The 16,198-nt window shown below is 40.0% G+C and overlaps 1 protein-coding gene across 4 annotated transcripts in view; it reads left to right on the forward strand.

Annotated features, from left to right (window-relative positions):
• MXD1 (MAX dimerization protein 1) overlaps positions 1 to 14,205 on the forward strand; it is a 78,772-nt gene extending 64,567 nt beyond the window's left edge. For all 4 annotated transcript variants that reach the window (XM_029603990.1, XM_029603986.1, XM_029603988.1 and 1 more), the window contains exons 6-7: positions 6,928 to 7,087; positions 12,322 to 14,205. In XM_029603990.1, coding sequence (XP_029459850.1) covers positions 6,928 to 7,087; positions 12,322 to 12,476 — 315 coding nt within the window. In that variant the 3' untranslated portion in view covers positions 12,477 to 14,205. The remainder of the gene's footprint in view (positions 1 to 6,927; positions 7,088 to 12,321) is intronic.
• Positions 14,206 to 16,198: the final 1,993 nt, after the last annotated feature.

Genomic DNA, 16,198 nt, shown 5'->3' on the forward strand with positions numbered 1-16,198 from the left:
CTTTAACCCCTCAATCATCTAACGGTCCAACTGACTCCCTCACAGGCTTTCTGCTTTGGATATATTTAAAAATGTTTTTGCTGTGAGTTTTTGCCTCTACAGCCAACTTCTTTTCAAATTCTCTCTTAGCCTGTCTTATCAATGTCTTACATTTAACTTGCCAACGTTTATGCTTTATCCTATTTTCTTCTGTTGGATCCTTCTTCCAATATTTGAATGAAGATCTTTTGGCTAAAATAGCTTCTTTCACCTCCCCTTTTAACCATGCCGGTAATCGTTTTGCCTTCTTTCCACCTTTCTTAATGTGTGGAATACATCTGGACTGTGCTTCTAGAATGGTATTTTTTAACAATGACCACACCTCTTGGACATTTTTTACTTTTGTAGCTGTTCCTTTCAGTTTTTTTCTAACAATTTTTCTCATTTTATCAAAGTTTCCCTTTTGAAAGTTTAGCACGAGAGCCTTGGATTTGCACATTGTTCCTCTTCCAGTCATTAAATCAAATTTGATCATATTATGATCACTATTGCTATGTCTTTTTTTAAGACGGTGGAAAGAATTGCACACAATACTCAAGATGTAGTTGCACTATGGAGTGATACAGAGGCAATATGATATTCTTTTTTATTTTTTTTTATTTTCCATTCCTTTCCTAATAATTCCTAGCATTCTGTTTGCTTTCTTGGCTGCTTCCGCGCACTGAGCAGAGGATTTCAACATATCCACAATGACGCCTAAATCCTTTTCCTGAGTAGTGATTCCTAATGTAGAACCTTGCATTGTATTGCTATAATTTGGATTTCTCTTCCCTAAGTGCATCACTTTGCCCTTGTCCACATTAAATGTCCTCTGCCATTTGTGTGCCCAGCCTCCCAGTCTTGCAAGGTCCTCTTGTAACTTATCACAATCCTCGTGTGATTTAACAACTTTGAATAATTTTGTATCATCAGCAAATTTCATCATCTCACTTGTTGTACCCATTTCCAAGTCATTTGTAAATGTGTTAAAGAGCAGTAATCCCAGAACAGATCCTGGGGTTCTCTACTATTTACCTTTCTCCTTTTGAGAAAATTAACCATTTAGCTCTATTCTGATTTCTATCTTTTAATTCCCAATCCACAGTAGGACATGGTCTCCTATCCCATAACTTTTTAATTTCCTCAGAAGTCTCTGAGGGACTTTGTCAAATGCTTTCTGGAAATCCAAATACATTATATCAACTGGCTCACCTTTATCCACATGTTTGTTTATACCTTAAAAAAAAAAAAGTAGCAGGCTGGTAAGACAAGACCAGTATCCTGTTTCCAACAGTGGCTAATCCAGGTCACAAATATCTGGCCGGATCCCAAATAGTAGATAGAGCCCATGCTGCTAATGCCCAGGGATAAATATGGCTTTCCCCAAAAGGCAATGCATTCATATTTATTTCAGCTCTTACAGTGCACTTTGCTTTTTCTCAGCTGTTATATGTCTATAATAACCTAAAGAGCTAGGAGCAAACTAAAATTTACATGTAAAGATTTTTTATTCTCCATCGGCAAGCAGGCATGAATTAGTCATAACCTGTGGTGTGACGTCCTCCAGCACCAACACTGACCCAGCTCTCAGAGCTCAGTAAAGACTTTACTTGAGTGTACATGGGAGTTCCTGTGTGCATACTGACTCGTGAGCACCATGGTCTTTCTTCATCCAAGCCTCTGTTGCATTTTTTTATTTTTTGACCTTGATACCTTTTTACTGCCTCATTGCTTCTTCAAAAATGTTTTGCTGCTGCCTCAGCAGCTTCTTAAGCAGAACTTTTAAGTTCTAAAACTTAAAAATATTTAGATGAGTATGGAAGGCCAAGAAATCTGCAGTCAGTGGCCTTAGGGCCTGCATCTGTGAGTGCGGAATGTCCTTTATGGATATGCATCTGCTATTGCTTTCTTGGCCCTCCTCCAAACAGTGAAACTGTGGTGAGATGTCTCCTAGGGCACAATAATACTGCATCTGAAAGATAAAGGCCGTAAGGAAGGTGCCAGTGGGTAAAAGCCTGAATCTTAGACACAAGGTTGAGCAGTGAAGCCTGTACTTGCCAGGAGCCAGGCATCGTCAAATTCTTATCACAGGAAATTGAGATGGGACTCTGCCTTCTCCATCCTTGCCCCCACAAGCACAGGAGAGTTTCCCGCCCCCTTAGTGGCGCTAGTTCTCAGATCTGTCTAAGGTCAGGGGTTGAGTATGGCATAGAAGCTTTGAGGTACCAAAAGGAGTGCTCAAATGTCACAGGGGATCCATTTGGGGCCATCTTTCTTGGAGCCAAAGAAAAGATTGCCATTAATGCAAGATTCCACCAGAGTGGGCCCCTCCTTGATGCTAAGAGATACCTCATCAGCACAGGGTTCTATCATTCTTCATGTCACTGAGCAATTTATTTTACCCAGACCAGGGCCAACCTGGGTGCCATCTGTGTCATCTTAACTGAGCTTGCATTCCAGGGTGCAGTCTTCACATTTGGTGCGGCACGCCTAGGCATCATTAATGGTGTCAGAGCTAAGTGCCTTAATGTATAAGCTCAAGAGTCCTGTTGCTGGCAAATTCTGCATGGAAGGAGACACCATTAGATGGGACTCGCCAGTGCGGAGCATCTCAGAGCTGTCCACTGCTACAGTAGATGCAGCTGCTATGTTGCAGAGTTTCTCGTCTGCTTTACAGGCAGCCCTCAGTGAGGATGAGCCAATCTGGGGCTCTGAAGAGAATGTCTTTTCCAATGCAGAGGGTCCCTCAGCCAGTGGGAGCCCAGCTATTGGAGCTAATGAAAAGGTTCTTTGCTTCCTTAAGCCTTGAAGACCATAGAGGGAGATTAGAACTTTTCCTATCCAAGATAGACATTTTTCCACATAGTTCAGCTGCCCAAAATACTGCACTGGAATGTACCTCTTCTCAAGAGCTTCCAGCATTGGGAGTAAGTCCTCACCATGAGGGTGGAGGATTCTCTTATTCCAGAGAGGAAGTCCCTTCATGAATTGGAAGGAGGAGAACTGGGATCAGTTCACAGATGTCTTCTGGTTTCTTCAACCTCTAGCAGACTTCACAGCTATTCTGGTTCAGAAACTCCTCATGGACCTGCAGTTGAGGATGTGGTAGATGGCAGCCTGGAAATTGAACTTAAAGTACAGTGTCCAGGTTTTCCCTGGTTTTGGGGTGGTCCAACTAGCATATCACTTTTTGGTGGTGGAGTCAGCATTGAAATGTGCTAAGCACATTCATGATCACGCCCAACACATCTCCTAGGAAGGATCCATAAGCGTTGGATTCATTTGGGATAAAAAGATCTTCCAGGAATCCATGCTATGTGTTCTACATGGTGCAACATTTGCACAAAAGCCTACAAAACCTAAAGCCTTTGGCATCATCAGACTTGTGGCAGGCGGACTTCTGTTGAGCAGCGAAGGACGTGAAGAAATGAAAGGCCCTTCATCTGTTCCGTTTTTAAGAAGCTTATGACACTGCGGCCAAGATTTCATCTGCATCCACTGGAGCTCAAAGGCTTGCGTTGTTACGATTTACACTGAAGTGTGGAGATTATAAAATATACAACAAACGATTATATCAAAATATTGGAAACTCAATGAAGAAAAGTGTTTCTTTATTAAAAATTTGTGAAACATTGTATTTGCACTTTAATGTGATGAATTGTAAGAAGTACATTGTGTCATTAGTGTGTTGTTTTTAAGGAGTATGAATGGTTGAATGATTGTTAGTGAACATTTTAATGGTGTAGATGTTTACAGTCTTGGTTCAATAATAAATATTATTGTACAATATTGTATAGTTTTTGTTATATGTTTCACATTTCTCTTTGTGTATGTGTATACCTTCTTAAAATGTGGTCAGGATTTCTGTTCCTGATATTTCCTAATCCCCAAGAAGTCATAGAGCTTGAGGCTTATTCTGGCTTGCAGAGAACCGAGCAAGTTGTTGCTGTTTGCGAGAGGTTTAAGATGAACTTCCTTAGATGATGATTCTTTTCTTTGCATTCAGCTGAGGATTGAATGTTCACTGTAGATCTAAAGCACACTTATGCACACATCCCCGTTCACCCCGCCCATCAGAAGTTCCTCAGGTTTGTGGTGAAGGATGCACCCCACCAATACAAGGTGCTCCCCTTTTGGCCTCTCTGCAGCCCGGAAGGTGTTCACAAAATACCTTGCAGTAATGTCTGTATGGCTTTGTTGGCAGGGAGTCTGTATGAACCCATACCTGGATGAGTGGCTAGTGACAGGTCCATCCTCTTCAGGAGTTCTGGAATCCCTCAAAGCCTATTTTGCTCCTCCAGTCCCTGAGTTTTCTGGTCAACTTTGCCAAATTAATCCTGGTTCTGACTCAAAAAATTCAGTTCACAGGTCCCTGGATAGACTCACTTCAGGAGAAACTGTTTCTCCCCAACAAAAGAGCTGTATTGCTGATGGGCCTGGAAGGTCTTTTCTTCAACAGAGCTGAGCCTCAACAAAGTCAGTCCTGGTCTTTCTCAGACTCATGGCTGTAGCAGTTCATGTGGTTCCTCAGACTTGTCTGCATATGCAGGACCTTCTGAAGCCAATGGGATCAGCCATATCAGCTATTAACCTAACCTACCAAATATCAATGACCCCAGCATGAGAGCATCTCTTCAGTGGCAGATGAATCTGGAAATTCTAAATAGGAGCCTCTCATTGCATGTTCAGTGCATCAAGGGACTCTAACTACAGTCGCCTCCACCAAGGAGTAGGATGCACACACCAATGGAGCATGGACCCAGGGATCATGGTCCCTGGTGGAGATTCATCTAAAAATCAACCACTGAGGCTGTGAGCCTTTCTATGCTCTTTCTGTCACTGTTTTTCAGGAAAGAGAATCTTGATTCAGATGGACAACCAAGTGACCATGTTCTACATAAACAAGCAGGGAAGTATGGGCTCTTATGCCGTCTGCTGGAAGGCTCTCGGAATCTGGTCATGGGCAGGACATTAACAATGACTGTTTCCAGGTGACCCATCTTCTGGGGATCCAGAACCCAATGGCAGACTGCCTAGGCAGAATATTACCACCACATCAAGGAATTGCAGATGACTTGTTCAGTTGCTGGGGAAGGCCAGTGATTGAGCTGTTTATCTCAGAAGATAACAGGTTGAAGGTATTGCTCCATTCTTCAGAGCAGCTATAAATCATCTGCCAATGTTTTTTATACTAGTCTGGAGCATCAGTCTACTCTACATGAACCCACTGATTCCTCTAATTGCCAGAATTATCCAGAAAGTCTTTCAGAACGAGGTGAAGATAATCCTAGTCATGCAAGCCTGGCCACAGCAAGTGTGGCATCCATATCTCATCTGTCAATTCAGTTTCCTGTTCCATTGGGAACTTCTCAGACTCTCATTATAAAGATGGAAGGCATGATCTACTAGCCAAACCTACCTTTGCTGGTCTTTGTGGTGCGAATGTTAAACATATGATAGTCTCCTCCTTATTCTTTCCCAAAGAGGTGGAGGATGTTCTGATTTCTGCCAGGAAACCTTCGACCAGAAGATCCTACAATTTAAAATGGAACAGATTCACAGCTGTTTCTACACCAAGATAACTGGATCCTCTCTCCTGTGGCCCAAGATACTTGCTTCAGTATCTATTTTGCCTCTTGTCCTCAGATCTTAGCATTTCTTCCATCGAAGTTCATCTCTGTGCTGTTGCAGCATACCACCAGCAGGTGAAAAGGGCTCCACCCTTTGTATCAAAATTCATGGAAGGATTGTGGCATTCAAAACTTTCAGTCAGTAAACTTCCAGTGCTTTAGAATGTCAGTGTAGTCCTTGCTCAAATCATGAAATCTCCTTTTGAACCTCTTGAGCCGGTGAACTTGAAGCTTCTCACCTGGAAAATATTGTTTCTTGTGGCCATTACTCCAACACAGAGTAAGTGACAGGCTCTGGTTTCATATTTACCATACCTTCAGTTTTTTCATAATAGGTGAATTCACACCAAGTTCGTTCTTAACGTGGTGGACATAGCTGAATTTAGTCCTGCTTGTTCACTGAGAACGGGCTCTTCACTCTTTGAATTGATAGAGCCCTGCCAGATTACATGAAGAGGACTCAGCCTCACAGTCAAGCTTCTCAGTTGTTTGTCCTTTTGATCCCAATAGACTGGGAAGAGCAGTAGCCAAATGAACTATGTCTAATTGGGTAGAAGACTATATAGCACACTGGCTGGCTTACAGATTACAGACTCTCTTAAGGTTCATCAAGTGAGAGCCATGGTGATTTCAGTGGCTCATCTTAGGGCCTTGTCTATTGAAAACATTTGCAAAGCTGTTGCTTGGTTGTCTGTTTACACCTTCATGTTTCATTGCTATCTGGACAGCAAGTCCTGAGGATACAGTAACTTTCGGACAAACTATTATGTCCACCCAGTAGCCCTCTCTTCACCTGATGGGGCCAGGCTGTCTTAAGTGATAGCTCCACAAGATTTCACCATGGCTCTCAGCTTGGAATTCCTCATATGTTATGGCTTATTCATGCCTGCTTGTCGATGGAGAAAGCAAGTTTGCTTACTTGTAAACAGAAGGATGAATTTGTCATACTTAATACCTGCCCACCTCCCTGAAGACTCAACTCCCTCGCTAAACTTAATATCTGGAATAGACTGGAGTTGCCCATGAAACTGTGTGCATGTGTGGCAACTGCACTGCCTGCTCAATAAAGTGTTTACTGAGCTCCGAAAGCTGAGTTCATGTTGGCAGTATTGGACTACGTTACCCCCATATGTTATGGCTGATTCACCCTACTGTCTAAGAAGAAACCTGTTTAGAGGTAAGCAACTTGCAATCGACTTCACCTTTTCAGCTGTGCAAGTGTAATTGTGCTTGAGTAAAGAATATGAATAAGTGCTGTATTTTTTGCTTAAACATATAGAAACTTGAAGATTGTGACAAAAGAGCACAACACCAAATAGATCAGTTGCAGCGAGAACAGCGACACCTGAGGAGACAGCTGGAGAAATTGGGTATAGAAAGAATACGAATGGACAGTACCGGATCCATATTGTCTTGTGAGCACTTTGATTCAGATAGAGGTGAGGAGATATTGTTTGTATTTCAGCATGACATAAGCAGTAACTTTAGGGTATAAGATAAAGGAGGCCTGCCTTCTCTCCATCTATGTTTGAGAATGGAGTATGACCATTGCATGAATTTTTAAGAAACAGCAGAAAATGAAACTCCATTCTTGGCTTCTTGTTTTTTGTTCTCTTATGGTAATAATGCTGATTTGGTATGAGCTTTTTGGAAAAATACTTGTTTTACATTTTGACCCTGGTTTTTGCAATCCACTGTAGTTCCAAACTCCCAACTTATCAAATAGAGACATGGGAAACCTTAACTGATAGTTTCCTTCAGTGCTATACTCCTGGCAAGAGGTGATCCCAAGCAGCATCTAATAGTTGGCCTTCATTCACTGCTTTCACAATGCACTAAGCCATAGCACTAAGCCATAGCATCGAATGGTAAAGTGAATAGTGGGTCTTGAAAATTCATGCCTTAATGTATTGGTTAGTCCAACTCGTTTGACTGAATGGGAGGAGGTCACAGTGGTAGGCAGTTCCTGCATACAGTGATGCACACCTTTCTTAGCAGTTAGAACAAGGCTTCCCAAATCTGTCTGGGGACTCCACATCCAGTCGGGTTTTCAGGATATCCATGATGAATATGATGGGTTCCATTTTCAGCTGCTGTGCGGCTCGGCTAGTTAGCCGAATAAACATATCTGGTTAAGGAACAGGCTAACATGCGGTGCTGAATATACCCAGTTATCTTAAAGTTAGCTAATTATGATTAAGCGACTAACTTTAAGACAGCCCTATGGCTGGACCAGAGTTAGCCACATATTTGCCCTTTAGTCAGAACTTTTATTATCCATCTAAATAGCTTCTGAATATTGGCCTCTTCAAATGCAAATGTATTTCATATATAACCATTGTGAATATCCTGAAAACCCAACTGGCTGAGAGGTTCCCAGGACAGATTTAGAAAGCCCTGAGCTAGAACATGAGTGGAAGTTGTAGACTTGCAACTTTGGCCTGCGTGCTGGTTACTGAGAAGTGGGGGAATTGCCACTTGCAGAAGCTGTGAGCACATGTGCCTGCACCAGGCTTACCAAACCTGACCTGGGGACCCCACAGCCATTTGGGTTTCAGGATATCCATAATAAATATGCATGAGATAAATTTGAATATCATGGAAACTATGTATATGGAAATGTTTATATCATGCATATATTCATTGTGGGTATTCTAAAAACACAACTGACTGGGATCCCCAGAACAGGTTTGGGAAGCCCTGGCTTATGCCTAATCTGGCCCCCTGTGAGAGTCAGCAGGTTTTCAGGATATCCACAATGAATATGCATTGCTAAATTTGCACACAGTGGAGGCAGTGCAAACCTCTCATGCATATTCATTGTGGATATCCTGAAAACGAGGCTGGGTGTGTACTGAGGACTGGGTTGAGAACCCCTGTTCTCCCTGGACAAGCACAACAGTTACACAAGATGGGTGACTACATCTAGTTGAGTCTCTTTGTTTTTCTCAAAGCCCAAAAAGTACTACTTTGTTCTCTGAGCAAGTCTGCAACTTAACCCATATTGGAAAAGTTGCAGGAACACCTATGAGCAAAACTCCCTCCATCTTCAGAGAAATAAGAAAGAAGATAAAGCAAATGAAAAACACAAATTGGAAACATTTTCTTATGTACAGACCATATTGAATAATTCATTAATTTCCCATGATTCCATACTCCATACAATCAGATATGCCATTTCCTGACCTACCATCAGACTTAATGCCAGAACAACCCAGGTATTTGACACTGCCTGAAGACTCCACATATCCAAATTTTCTACTGAAAATGTCAAAAGCAATACCATTCAGCTTAGAAGAGGACCCAGTGGAAATAAACGATTTACAAAGAGTCCTAAAATGTATTCAGCCTCTGAAACAGTACAAGACACTACCAATGCATGATGCTCTAATGAAAATCCAAACTAAACTGTAGAAAACACTTTCAATGGAACACCTGTAGTGAAAAATATTGATGTTAAATATAGAATAAAAAAATGCCCTGGGCATGAAATAATGCAACTCCATATTATTCTATCATTGTGGAATCCACAGTGGAAAAAAGCCAAAGACACACATTCAAACTTATCCCCAAGCAAACATCCATGGATTCTTGATATAACTAAGAAAAGGGTATATCGAGGTGCTACTTTGCAAGCCAGAATTCGTTCTCATCACATATGGATGAATACAGTGCCTCTATAATAACCTTGAAAAATTACAGGAAAAATCCAACATCCTACCAGACAAAGAGCAGCAAACCTAAAATGAAATCATCACAGACTCAAAGGATTGTGTAAAACAAATCATACGGTCAGTCTATGATTTTTTATTTTTTTTTAATACCTCTACAAGGGTATCTGCAACAACCATTGCAGCGAGAAAACTGGCATGGCTAAAGGCTTCAGACCTCAGGAGTGATGTCCATAAACATCTGGCAGATACACCTTGTGCAGGCCAAAATTTATTTGGCAATAAAATAAGAGACAGTTGAAGCAATAAAGAACCAGAATACCGCTCTTCAGTCTCTTTTTATCAACTAGAGTCATCAACACAAGGGTGATTATAAACAAGATCCATATAGATGATCTTACTTCTACTCACAGATGAGAAGATTATCATCTATATTATACCTACAGACAACATCCTACAATCATACAGAAGCAACACTAACCACAACAGAATCGGCAACAATAATCCAGATGAAGAAATCTCACTGAGGCAAACAATCGGCCTTCACTGAGAACCACGCCATCCTTTTGACTCTAAACTATCATATAAAAATAAAAACATTTTCAGATCTGGAAGTAGGAAGCAAGAGTTCAATTTTTCAAAAAGTGCTGAATCAGATAACAAATGGGTTGTGAAAATAATAAATGATTTTTTTCTAAACTTCAAATAATTTTATAATCAACATCCAAAAGATCAGCTAACTAAACTACAGAGAACTGAAATCACTTTTTCAGACAAAGACAATACAACCAGTTCCTCCATCTCAAAAGGGAATAGGTTTTTATTCCAAGTACTTCCTGATTCAAAAAGAGGTTTTCACCCAATACTAGATCTCACAGATAGACTTTTTTTTTCTTTTTTAAGATAGAAATTTCTAAAATGAATTCTATAAGTACCATAATACCACTTCTATAAAGGGGAGACTGGCTAAAGATGTTCGACCTAAAAGATACCTCTGCACACATTCCAATCAACATTGCTCATCAGAAGTACCTAAGATTCGCCCTAGAGGATCAACATTATTAGCACAGGGTATTGCCTTTCGGTGTCACGGCAGCACCCAGAGTAGTCACCAAATGCCTAGTGGTAGTAGTGACTCGCCTAAGAAAACACAATCCTACTGATAAAACAATACACTACTTAGGGTTCCTTGTAAATTACGAAAAATCCACATTCACATCAAAACAGTGTCTGGAGTTCATAGGCATGAATTTGAATATGATCAAAGCAAATGCATATCTTCCATTGAAGAGAGTGCACAAATTAATCAGCTTAGCACAGAAAGAAAAAGTGAAGAAATGGATAACAGCCAAAACAATACATGAAACTACTGGGACACATGGCATCAATGGTGCATGTAACACCATTAGTGCAACTACAAATGAAACGAGTATAGTGGCAAGTGGAATTAGCTCATTCAACTACTAAGCTATAAAAATCCACCTAAACAACAAAGTGAAAAATTCACATTTGCAATGGACAAGCAAAAGAAACCTACTACATGATTAGAACTTCCACCTACCAATAATACAATCTATAGTGACTCACCTGACATTTTTTCCAAAAGTAGTATCACGATTCCACTTAAATCAAGAAATAATACTACCGATATTCCTTCCTAAACCATATTTGTCAACAGGTGAACAAGCACTTTATATCTTGGACTATAGAAGAATCCTCTTCTTTTAATTGGACAGAATGCAAACATTCAGGAAATCAACTCAACTTTTCATATCTTATGACACAGTTTAAAAAAGCATAGCTGTCAAAATACAAACATCAAGGTGGCTAACTCAATGCATTTCTCATTGTTAACAAACCATTGGTTTGGACATTCCACAACCAATAAAACTAAGTCAAGTGCAAGCAGTGACTGCATCAATGTCATATATCAACTTAGCAGCAATCCAGAATATCTGTAAAGCTGCCACATGGCCAACAATAAACACTTTTATAGAGCATTGCGTCTGGATAAGGACCTGCACAAAGACAAGTATTTTTGGACAAATTGTGCTTAAGCACATTTTTAAATAATCAATCCAGACTTCAAACAATGCACCAGATGGGTTGCAGAAAAACAATGAAAGTCAAAAGCTATTTTAAACAACCCTCAGCTGGGGAGTCCTGTCTTGTTTGTTGTGCTTGCCCATGGAGAAAGCAAAATTGCTTACCCATAATAGGTGTTCTCCATGGACAACAAAGCAAACAGCCACACAATCCCACCACCTCCCTGGGATGTTTACTAAGCTTGGAAAAGAGCCCTGAGGAGACTTGCGCATGGCAAGTCTCACGCAAGCTCAGAGAGCAAAGTAGAATTTTCTGGGCTTTGAGAGAGACAACCTAACTCCATGCCTTTAAATGACATCACTCATATTGCATGGATGTTTGTTTTGCTATCCACAGAGAACACCTGCTCCAGGTAAACAACTTTGCTATCTATAAGATGCCATTAGCCTCTTTGTTGGTACTGAACACTGTTAAGCCATGGGGCCCATCATTTAGGTATTTACAATAGTGTTTGGGGACATGGCAGTGTTAATATGTCCCTCTCACCACCAGGTGTGGTTTATCTTCTACCTTTCGCTTTCTTAGAAACACAGCATGAATGGTAATGAAATAAAATACCTAGCTCTGAGAGACTGTCAGACCTGTTTCTTAGCATATCATCCATTCTGTTGTGGCATGTGCAGACCTGACTCCTCAATAGGCAGGTTGGAAAGTTTTTTTTGTTTTTTTTAAATCCCTTCTCCTAACCACCTGGAGCCATAAGAACATAAGATATTCCATGTTGTGTTAACCTAAGTAGCAGGTCCTTTATTTTGTTGCCACATTGTACTGTGATCTGATTTATCCAATTAAATAACACCATTTTATCAGCTTTTTTTTACAATTAAGAAGTAGTAAGTGCCAGGTAAGCTTCAGGGTGAGAAGCTTACTTACCCTGCTAATCTTTCTCTTCACAGAGGAAGCAGACGTGGATGTTGAAAGCACAGACTATTTAACCGCAGAATTGGACTGGAGCAGCAGTAGCGTGAGTGATTCTGATGAAAGGGGAAGTATGCAGAGCACCTGCAGCGATGAAGGCTATTCCAGCTCGGGTATTAAGAGGATAATGTAAAACAGTCACACAGCCTGCATTTAATGTTAATCTAGAAGAAGTTGATGGTGGTGATGAAGAAACTGTGGGAGAAATTCCAGCAGCAGTTCCATCCTCCATAATTGTTCTCCCCGCCTGGATCCTAGGTAGTATGGAGGACATATCCCATAATTCTCTTGCAGATGAAATAGAGCATTGTTCCAGCAGTTGATCTGCCCTAAGAGCTTTTTCTCTGAGTACAGGGGATTGTGGGTCGCATACTATCATCTGGAGCACACACCTCGATCCCATCCACTAGCTTCTCTGTCCAGCAGGCAGTTCATGTGTGAAAGACTATATATACATTCCAACAAATAGAATGAAGGTGAAGAATATTTAAAAAAATTGACTGTAAGCTCCCACATCTTTCCAGTAATGTCACTTCTGCATTAACACCACGAGCCAATGTGTCTGCATCTGCTATGTGCTTTTCTTAACTTATTCAGCTACAAAATGCCTTGTGCATGGAATCTATAGCCAACAGGAACTCATGGGTTTCATTTAAAGGAACCAGACTTGGCGTTTAGATTCTCATCTATAAAACAATTGTTATAACATGTTTGGCATACATGCATTTGCAGGTACCATACCTGGGCAGTCTCACCTGTCTTGTTCATTTTGTATAGCTTCTTTAAAGGATCCATCTGGTAAACTGAGTTGTGGATTACATTCTGCTGATGAAAATACAATTTTAAGTGGTAGTACTCACTGCTGCTGAGTCACACTGGCTGATGAAAAAAAAAAAGGAAAATTTATTCTTTCTGCTTTTGCCCATTGTTGCCATAAGAACTCGTTTTACCAAATGGATACTTAAATATTGTTAGCTAAAACCAAAATGATACAGTTTTTCTGCTCTGCTTCATTATGACCTCATGACATTACAGCTGCATATTACTGTCCCAGGAAAATTTTCAAGAAGGATTTGTTTCATGCTACTTGACTCTGGGACTGTATTTGTTTTCTACCTCAGAGTGAGAAATGAACAAAGAGCATCTCAATCCCTTTAGCACGAAGTGTTTAAATCAGGGGGGAAAGGGGGAGAATGGGAGCATAAAGAGTTGTTCCAATATGTTCTTGTAAGGAAAAGAAATCAATTGAGCAATAACTGAACTACAATTTCAGTATTCAACTACCCATTCTGACTTACACATGCAAAGCCAGGAGTGTTCATTTTACAACTCTTGCAGGGCGCTATCAGCTGTGTACAGTATGAGCAGAATGCCTGAAATGAAAAAAATGTAAGGCGAGATGCCACGCAGCATCCCACCATATAGTTCTCTAACTTGCAATAACCTGTAGGTGCTCGCCCTCATCTGCCTCTGTGGTGCTCTTTTAATTCATGGTGACCCCGTGGTAAAATACCTTAATGGTTAGCACACGTCCCAGCCATGGCATATGTGCGCTTATTCTGAGACACTTAAAACTAAAACTGGTTCATAGAGCCACGGTTATCTTTATAAATTAAGACCCTTTGCAAAAAGGTTTCCTCCGTTTTTTGTTTTTTAATTTAAGCTAAAAACAGCACATCTCCATAAAACATTAAATCATATTTATTCTTTTTTTAATGGAACACCCGTAGTGAAGAAATTTTGTGCATTTATAGATGTTTGGAAACTTTATATGTAGATATTGACTATTTACAAGTAAAAAAAAAAAACAAAAAACTATAAATACTTTCTTTTGCTTGAAAATTTTGAGGTTTGATAATTTTGTTCAGCTCTAGAAAAAATTGCCATCCTACCGCATTCATTTGTCACAGAATCTTATCTGGAGAGGATGAGCTTGTGTGTTATGTGCTGGCATCAAGAAGTACAGCAGATCTGCAGAAGGGCTGTGTAGGTTCTTCTCTGATGGGAATTTTATGGCTGCAGGTCTTGTTTGTAACTTTAAAGGAGCACTAGAGGACTGGAAAGGAAAGCAGGGGGGTTTAGTTATCTTCAAGTTCTCTCCTACTCTGTTCACAGAACTGTCGTGGCACTGAGTTAGGCATGGTGTCCTTAAAGTAGGTCCTTTCCATAGCCATCGATCCCTGCTGGCTTACTATAATGCTAGTTAACCTTTAACTATAAACTGTAAGTAAGAAATCCCAGTGAGCTTAAAGAAGGACATTGAAGATTGGTGTGCCTCTTAATTGTACTTAATTCCCTCTCCACTTGCTTAGTTAGCAGCCGCTTCTTGATCAACACTCCTAGCCCAGCCAACTCAATATTTGGGATCCCTGAACTTTTTTCCTAGCAACATAAAGTTCTGACAACTGCATTGCAGATTTTGCTGCTTTCCTGTCTAAAATCTTGTTGCTTTTTTTTTTCCCCCATCAAAGCCTTGCTGTAGTCATCATAACAACTAGGGAAAATGTCAGAACATTCTTTAATAAATAAATAAAAAAAGAAAAGAGAGCAGGAGAAGGAAAGCCACCAACTAGTGAAATTGTGGAAATTAAGACATTGAAGTCCAATAATTTGCAAAAACAAATCCCAGAACACAGAAGCAGAACAACTGGGAGAGAAACTGAAAAACTGAGCCAACAATATGGGTCACTATCAGGAAAATATCAAATAGTGCTGCTTCAAATGGGACCTGCACTCATGAAGTTAATTTTCAGTTTGTATGTATAAATGCTTGGCGATATCTGCTGGAGTTAACAACCAAAATCATTTGTCTTTGATACTTGGCTCCTGTGCCTAAACAGAGTGCAAAGCTTGAGCTGTGTTCTGCCCTAACCTAGGCAACCACCATTCAGCATTGCTTCTGTATAGACTGATGCTTTTAGTTAGGGGACAAAATACATTTTCTAATATTTCCAAAGCTGTGGCATGTTGAATTTATTTATTTTAACTTTGTGTATTGACTGATTGGGGAAAGGGAGAATCCAGCCCATTTGCAGAACAGATCTGAGCTGATGAGCTAACCAGCCACACAATGGGAACCTAAAAGGGTTGTATTTACATGAAGAGAATTGGCAAAGGACCTTGTAATAAAAAAAATGCAGCTTGCCAACAGCCTGGTTATTAATCTCTCTAAACATGTACATAAATTGATTGCAATGAGATGCACTTATTTGTTTAGAATGGCCTGATCTTTATTTTTAAAAAAGAAAAATTAATCCAAAACAGGGGCTAGTAGTATTTGAAGACTCTTCTGAGTTGTGTGTTGGTAAAAGAGTGTGGTAACCATTTGAAAACAAAACATTTTTTGTTGGTGTTTAACACCTGGGATATTCAGATGACTAGCAGAAGAGATGCACTGAAATTAGAAGTATATGCTTTCTTGCATTGTTCTTGAAGGCCACTTTCTGTATGAGCTGTTCTCAACTGTGAATGCATGTGACAAACCATCCGCACTTTTAATTTGTCACTCTTTCAGTAGGCTTTTTGCATGTATGTTTAAAATATTGTATAAATGTGCTCACATTACAAGTCCAAAACAGAGAACAAATTAGTACTTTGCAAAGATTTGAATAATATTTTATATTGCAGAAGGCCCTGTTGGAAAAATGCTGGGGAATATGTGACTGTAATAATAAATTTGAAAAAAATTGACTTCTAAAGAAAAATCTAATCTTGGACTCCCTGTATTTGTTAAATATTTGTGCCTTTTTGGGTCACTTCACTTATGTATGCAAATATTTAATACTCTGCCCCACAAGATTTTGATCTTTTGCACTATCTGGATGACTTGCTCTCCATTGCTGTGCATATTGATTC

This window comes from Rhinatrema bivittatum, chromosome 5 (genome assembly GCF_901001135.1).
Source record: "Rhinatrema bivittatum chromosome 5, aRhiBiv1.1, whole genome shotgun sequence".
NCBI lineage: Eukaryota > Metazoa > Chordata > Amphibia > Gymnophiona > Rhinatrematidae > Rhinatrema > Rhinatrema bivittatum.